The following is an 8,321-nucleotide window of genomic DNA, read 5'->3' on the forward strand; positions in this document are numbered from 1 at the left end:
CGTTTGCTTCGATAAATACAATAAAGACAGCAATAACAAACAGCTATGAGTTGTAAACATAGTAGAAGCAATAGAACACAGGAGTGTTTGAATATTTGTGATTTAATAAATTATATTGCTTCTAGCATGTTTACAACTCATAGCTCAGCCCCAACCATGGTGGGGCTGAGGTGGTTTAGACCTTTCATCTGTGAAATAGGCCCCCACCCCTCTATTTCAAATTTCTGTATTCGTCACTGATGACATATCATTTTCGTCGTTTAAAACACAATGGCAAAAAAATAAATTAAAACCACACGATTGGCAACCGAGATCCCCAAAAAGGGCCCCGGTTTCTCAGAACTCGCCAGGGGCCCCGACCAAAGCGTTACGCCAATTGGGGACGGTGAGTATTTATTCTTGTTCTAAATTTGCTTACATATGTGTGCCAAATGTAAGGTGGTTCAATGTTTTACACAGGTTATTTACTTTCCGTTGTATCTCCTCCATTCGTATCTCATTTATTTATTATTTCATCGTGGTGTGTTAATGATATTTTATTGATTATTTAAGGAGATAAATCGTATCGTATTGTAAGTTCTTGAATCTTGAATAGGTGATTTTTCTCAGCCCGATATCTGTGGATATAGGTCTGCTATGTTTGCTGCCCTCTATCTAAAACTAAATTTATATAATACTGTATTCTTTTTTAGAAATTTAAGCCTTATTATTTCATTAGAATTTAAGCAATTGAGGCCCGATGAACCATTTTAATTAAATCATTTTAAGTACTTTATTTTCAACTATAGTGTTACCCATTTACATCTATCTATCGATTTTGATTAATCCTCGCTGATTATCAATCGATTCATTATCAATACACAATGAACAACGATCTCCCATTGGATATCTGTTTTAGTGCGATATCTAAAGAGGATGAAGTGAACGGAATGATGAAGACTGTTCCGTAGGTCTGCAGACAGAGGGGTTAATCCATCTTTGTTCAGGATTAATTTCCAGGATTGTATGAAGAATAAGGTTAGCCTAGCATATGGTAGCAACCATAATGTAAAATTAAGAACATTTTAATAGATTGTAGCATGCAGTTGTGCCATTTATTATGTTTTGAAGTGTAGGCCTCGGAGAACGAGCGAGTCCTGTTTACGTGTGAAGTCATCTGATCTGCTGTCGTGGCCGGTGCCCTACGTCAACAAAGAACGCTGGCAAGCCTAGATAGGGCCTAGGATTTTCATTGATGCCACTAACAATTAACATTCAATTTATTTTACTTGCTATGTCTGATGGTCAATTATGTTGATGCGTTGCTCAGAATTCAGCAATAATTCTGACATTAATTAGGAAATTCTGTGCCTGTCCCCCTTGAGACTGTGTTTGTTTTATTTTGGAATTCGTTGAATGTGTTGATATATTGTTTTTGCAAATTGTTCAGTGGAATTACCAGACAGCATTATGGAGGATATATTTACACATATAATTGCTTCAGCATCAAAAAATAAAGCAGTTAGGAGTGCCTGCAACAGTGCTTGTGGTAAGTCAATTTAATATTTTGTTGATATTGAATGAAAATAATACTGTATTAAGGAACATTTTGATTGAGTGAATGTGTTTATATAGAATCTTCACCCATATTGTGGAAATGGTTGGTGCAGCGTTGGTTTGGGGATTTCATGCATATTTTGCTCAGATTGTCCTTCCTACCTTAGGTACTGAAAGGCAATTTCGGCTATCCTTTGTTGTCACTCCACCCACCCAGGAGTATGCATACCTGTGCTATACTGTGGAGGTTGCACGGCAAGGAACAGATTTAAATGATACAAAACATTCCAATTTATCCGAATGTTCAAGCAGGACACAAATATCTAAAAAAACAGGACATTATGTGGGACGCATCTCTGTAGAATTTTGGGCTGGCGATAACCCAAGAAAAGTATAATACCATTATACTACAGTATACTGACAGTACTGCGTACCCCTACAGTAGGGGTACGCACTGCGTACCCCTACAGTAGGGGTACGCAGGGTTACACACTCTCTCAAAACAAGCACAGTTGCCCCCACCCCCAAGGCGAGTCGAGTGCCTGAGAGGTAAGGTAGAGGCCTTTATCATCAATTCCTCCCACTTCACCTTTAGATGCAAAACATCACATTTTTTTCTGCTCCTCTTTTGACGTTCCATTACCAAGACAAGGGTGGCCCAGGATGTGATTTTTCGATCCCTTATCAATGTTTTGCGGGCAGAGACGGGGCATTAACTATGTAATTTGATATGTTTAGCACCTTACACTTGTCTTTGGTACTACAAGGTTAAAGATTATGATTTTATTGTGGAAGAGATTCAGTGTGATTTTTATCTTGCTTTTTAAAAATTGTAAGTGCTCATTTTGTGTTTGCCATTCAAACATTTGTCAAAAAGCAAGTGACACAGTTCTCACAAAAGTGGCATAATCTGCCAAAAATGGCACAGTTTCCCTATGCAGGTAGGATGTTTTGGGCAGATGGTGGTGGCCAGCTTTCCCCTCTCCCCACTGGGGTCACCACTGCTAAAAGAGGAGTGGAGAGCTAATTTATGTTGGACTGTACTGTCCAGTGTCAAGTATACCAGCTCATCTTTTATACTGTTTAGTAATTAGACTAACTTTTTACATGGCAGAATTATATTATATTTGACTGACAGTTTGTGGTAATGAATTGACAAACTATTTCAAAACAACTGGACTGAAGAAAGTAGACACAACCAACTCGCATTCTGACGATGCTTACGCTAAAAAATTAAGCATACCGTATATACTCGCGTATAGGACGAGGCTTAAAATAGCAAATTATGATGGAAAACGTCCGATACATACGACATACTGTACGTCTTATACGCCCAGCATACAAAAAAATTGTCCAAAAATTGGGTGTCGTCTTATATCTGGATCACCTTATATGCGAGTATATACTGTACTGGTTTTATGTACAGTAAAGAAAGTTGTTGTCTAATAATCATTTTATCATTTCAACAAATAAGTTTACCATGAAATTTAACTGTAATTGATTGTTTTTCTGTTTATTTTTTAGATACATTGGAAGCTCAGGGAAGTACAAGTGAAAAATATAAATTACGAATGATATGTCTTATACCTCTAAAGTTGGCATTGGAATCAAAAAATTCCAAATTGACCACACTGGCATTGGACGGGATTCAGGTAAAATATTGTAATTGATATAAAAGCTTGTTGTATTTTGTATGTTGTTGGAAAGTTCTATTATTAATCGATTAGATTTGTCTGTATTTATCTTTGTTATCAGGGAGTTATTGGTTAAATCTTGGAGAAATATAAATATTTTATCCAGTGGTTAAATTGGCGAGTTGATTGGCCGAGCGGTTAAGTCAGGGGCACCTTAAGCTTCAGCTATAATATCGCCGCTAGTTCAAACGGCTCATTTGCCAATGGTTCCGGTGGTGGAACAAGTCTTCTCAGATAAGGACTTTAAACCGTAGGCACAGATTACGCATTTGGCTCGTGTGCACTTTAAAGAACCCAGTACATCCTTTGAAAAGAGTGCAGAGTTTTCCCGGTGCTTTTGTAGTCCATTCAGTCCCCTGTCGTTTAATGGATATGCCACATAGGGTAGTGATTAGCGCTCATGCCTAAAGAAATGAAATGAAATAAATTGATGTCTGCTTTTCTCGTACGTACTGTAGTGTACAATACCACATGAGACCCCTACAGCAAAATATCTAGACCCAATACAAAGGCATTTTCAAGAAAGGGATTTTAAAACCCTTCCTTTAAAATCTTACAATTATTGAGGATACTCTTTGTTTAGCGATAGATGAATGTAACTGGAGATAGTAGTTTAGGTTCTTAAGCTTGGGTTCTATACAATCACTACATGCTATTGCTGACAGCTTTTGGTGATGCTGATTGGTCGGTTGAATCGAGGAGCCTTGCAGTACAACGATTGCACTGAAGACACTGTAGCGACAGTGTAGCGATTTTAGGGAAACAAGGCTTACAAACCAGGGCCGCTACATGTGAAAGCAATTTTACAGTTCGAAATCTGGATATTAAAGAGATTTCACTATGGCCAGACTCCTTGTATATCTTTACCTGCCTTAGGGAGGCTGATAAATATAGTGTTACTGTTATTATAAGGTGCATCTGCACATGTTCTGGTGTTTTTCCAAATCAAATGACTTCTCTTCCAACCCTGAAAAACAATATGAAGAGGATGATACTTGTTTTTGATACATACATTATTGAATGACTATCATAACTAGGAAATTGAATATTAAATGCATGTGGCAAAGTTATTAATCCCAACCATAATGAAATAGCTAATAAGTGTTGCTTACTGTAGTTTTTGAGCTACGTCGTTAAGACGAGCTATGTCTATACGAGCACATTTTTGTAAATTGTGTATTGTTAATGATTGTTTGTTGTTGTTTACTGTTTTTTAATCAATATTTTTGAATCCGTGTTTTCTTCCATAATTTGCACTGCGACGATACAAGCTTAAATATTCTAATACTATGTAGTTGACATAATGCTGTGTATTCGTAGATAGAGTAGTATGTATACATACAAAATCAGGTCTATTCAGAGTAGAAGCGTAAAAAAGGATGTATGTAGTCTTCTAAGTTGCCTAATAATACTAGCTTCATTGTGTTATATTGCCCGAGAGACAGACCGCAGCTCCGGGCAAGCCCCTAGTGTCTTTACTAGAACAGCATACAGTATCTCTAGGCCTAGGCCTGATCACCTCAAAGACTAAACATAATTTTAAAACATGTTATACAGTTGTTTTCAAACTATAATTATTGACCTAAATTTTTTTTTTGTTGAGACAGAAAGTTGTAGAGGAGGAAACCTTCAAATCAGATGAAGCAACTGAAGAATTGGAGCAGACAGTGTTCATGCAAGTTCTATGGTCTTTATCGGGCACTCCATCCCTCAATGAGGAAACTCAAGTGGACGTCATGAAGGTATAATATAATTGATTTCATATATTTTGCAAGTAGTGTGGCCGAGCGGTAAAGTAGGGGCGCCGCTAACTACAGCCTTAACATCGGCGCTGGTTCCAGCTGCTCCTCACCCATGGTTAAGTTGGTAGAACCAAGTCTTCTTGGATAAGGACTTAAAATGGAGGTCCAGTGTATACATCTGGCTCGTGTGCACTTTAAAGAACTCATTGCATCTATCAGAAGAGTAGGGGGTTACTCCAGTGTTATGGTTCATTTCAGCCACTGTCGTTTTGGAATGATGTGACCATGTATCTACCATGAAGCGCCTCTTTACGGTTCCTAGGTAGTCACAGACAATGCCCATGCAATTCAGCACAATGACGCTGCCAGTTTATGGGTTATTCTCCTACCTTTACCTTTACCTTCATATCAAGTTTCATACCAAATGAAGCTTGATAGTACAAACAGGGCTTGCAATAAATTTAATAATTAAAAATCTAAAACTATAGGTCATTATCACTTACACTGCATAAAGTATATTCACTCAATCAGTTGTTTGATGGATGAGAATATTAAATATTTTTGTAGGCCTACTGTACATTCAATTAAACTTGAATTAGGGTAGAATAAGAGTTAATACTATTATGTATTAGGAACCAAGACAGATACACTTAAAAAAAGAACAACTATTCTTGTTGGTTCATTTTTTTTCTTTTATTTATTTTTTAATATTTATTTTCTGTTGTTGTTTAGTTGCTAGGTTGCTTTTTAAAATATATTTTTTTTATTGTAAAATATAATAAGAGTTTAATATTAAATATTGAATGAAGTTTATAAGTGAAATGGAAACAAATATGAATTAGATACAGAGCTTCATTTTCAAGATTGTTCTATTTGATCTGTTTGTGTCCTATGATATTACATTCTCATGTTTCTTTGTAATTTACATTGTCAGTGTCCGTTAAAGCTAATTAAACCTCCATACATTGCAAACATCAAAATTGGTTAATATTAGCTCATTTACCCAATAAAAATACATTACCATGGAGATGTTCTATTTATTTCAAATTGGATGGATATAAAATTGTCACACAGTACCTTTAATAATATCCCAATGTATTGTTCAGTATTGTGTTTCTACAAGGCTTCCTGCCAAACCTTTTCCTCACACATGTATACTATTTGATGATGAGATTAATAACACTCTCATCAGCTGACAGAATTTAAATGAAGATCACCAATTTATGTAAGTTTAATCATCTACCAATTTACAGTATTTGTGCTTCTTCATAATAATATGTGTACTGTATAATGAATATATTTGCAATTCAACTCTTGTATTGTATTTATATTAATTGTACAGTATCTAACCTATTTAGTATTTCTAATGGATAACTGCTGAACCGGAGTTAGCCTTATTTTGAATTTTGGCAGTCTCTTTGGGTTGTTCTGTCTGTCTTTTATCGGTTAATTAAAAATGCTGTTTTTGTGAATCTCTTTTTCTTTTTTGATATTTTTCAGTTGCTTCCACACATTCTGTGTTTATGTGTTTATCGAAGCTAGTAAATTTACACTCTGTCTCGGTCACCAAAAGCTAGTACAGGTCATACCAGACCGGCGCGGACTGGCAAATATTTATAATTATTTTTTTCTCAAAATATTCTGTATTGAATCGTGCATTCTTTTTTTTCTGTCTTAGTTTCTTGTGACGCTGAGTTCATCAGATGCGTGTCCTTTGCACAGTGCATATGTCAACGCTTTAATTGAGGTAAGTAATTACTTGAATAGAAGGGACAGAACAGAACGAATGGTGTATACACATTGTGAATGTATTTACCAATGCTATAATTTTGTCATTGTTTATTATAATGAATCGTTCCACAGATGTAATGAATTTTGATGTGTGTAACTTGATCTGGTGTTGAACATTAGTGGTGGCTCCAAAAATTGCATCAGAGTGTCAAACAAATCTGACAGATAAGAAAAAGAAGGTTATGATGACCCAAGGCTTCTGGTTAGGTTCGTGAAATATATAATAATGGTATAATAATACCATGGAGAAATTTTATGTTTTATGAGGGTAACAAGTTCTCTTAATCTTGAAAGCTCCGATGAGGGCAGTATAACGGAGGTAGTAGATCTAAAAAAGATCTACTGTATTAATCGATCAACTATTAATCAATCAGCCTCATTTTTTCCTCATGAGGGCACCACAATATTAGGAATTATAATCCCAATGGATATGCAAATTAATATTTTTATTCAAATGACCCCAAGTGGCGTCGGACAAAAGGGGTTCATGTTTGCCTTTCCTGACCCTCACCCACCCCCTTCCTGATGGTGCTGTCACTGGGCAGGCGATTCACTAGTATATCAAGTCTGTCGTATAACTGGTAGAATAACATGTCATAGGCCAATAGGATCATTTCAGATCAATTTTCATGAAACATAAGGTTAAACAAATTGTAAAATTCACAGTTACTTTAATACAAAATGTTGCAAAAACTTGCATAATAATTTTCCTAGCATTGAACAGATTTTTTTTTTTTTCATAATATTTAAGGTATTGTTTGTTGGAAAACCAATATGAATTTGGGCTACAATTAGTAGAAGTTTTATGTTTCAATCAATACATACACTTATAATGCCATATGATATTTAATGAGCTACTTTATAACTACTCAGTGATGATGAATGCCTTATAAAATAGGACATGCTGGTTGCTAAGCTTGTGTCAACGACCCTGTGTTGAGCATTCTATTTTAAAAGTAATTTCTTTAGACTTGTTGACAAGATGTGTTCTGTGATCTATAATTAGTAAATGTTGGGAGCTAACCAACTGATCAGCTGTTACTGAATGGTTCACCTTCAATAAGTAATAATAAATTAATAGGTAGTGATGGTGATGGCAATGCATTCTGGAATATTTAATGTTTGAGTACTCATAATAAGGATTTATATTATTATATTTGATAATAATGACAAAAATCAAATAACATGTGACTTGAATTATTACTTTTTTTTTAAAAATAATAAAATGGATTGTAAAGTATGGATAAGCAGGGAGTTGTTTATAGGGGATAAGAAATGATGTTGATAATTATGATGATGATTATGATGACAATGACTAGAGGCAGAGAATGATACTCTAATACAATAATAATATTAATAATAATAATAATAATAATAATAATAGTAATTGTTATTGTCGTGATGGAATAATAGACAATAACTGGATTTGTGTCAGGAGAAACATGTATAGGTGTAATTTTGACCTACCTGACGTGGAAATGTTTTCAAATGTACTGAGTATTCGGTACATTTCCACGTCAGGTAGGGCAAAATTACACCTATAATAATAATAATAATA

At 35.2% G+C, this 8,321-nt stretch overlaps 1 protein-coding gene across 3 annotated transcripts in view; it reads left to right on the forward strand.

Moving 5' to 3' along the window:
* The first annotated feature begins 884 nt into the window (after positions 1 to 884).
* The window catches only part of LOC117101044 (brefeldin A-inhibited guanine nucleotide-exchange protein 3-like), a 52,186-nt gene continuing 44,749 nt past the window's right edge, over positions 885 to 8,321 (forward strand). For all 3 annotated transcript variants that reach the window (XM_033240942.1, XM_033241081.1, XM_033241018.1), the window contains exons 1-4: positions 885 to 1,528; positions 3,061 to 3,188; positions 4,838 to 4,972; positions 6,651 to 6,719. In XM_033240942.1, the coding sequence (XP_033096833.1) occupies positions 1,450 to 1,528; positions 3,061 to 3,188; positions 4,838 to 4,972; positions 6,651 to 6,719 (411 nt within the window). In that variant the 5' untranslated portion in view covers positions 885 to 1,449. The remainder of the gene's footprint in view (positions 1,529 to 3,060; positions 3,189 to 4,837; positions 4,973 to 6,650; positions 6,720 to 8,321) is intronic.

The sequence above is a fragment of the Anneissia japonica genome, unplaced genomic scaffold (genome assembly GCF_011630105.1).
Source record: "Anneissia japonica isolate Jap-2015-1 unplaced genomic scaffold, ASM1163010v1 scaffold483_len1788099_cov177, whole genome shotgun sequence".
Classification (NCBI taxonomy): Eukaryota; Metazoa; Echinodermata; class Crinoidea; order Comatulida; family Comatulidae; genus Anneissia; species Anneissia japonica.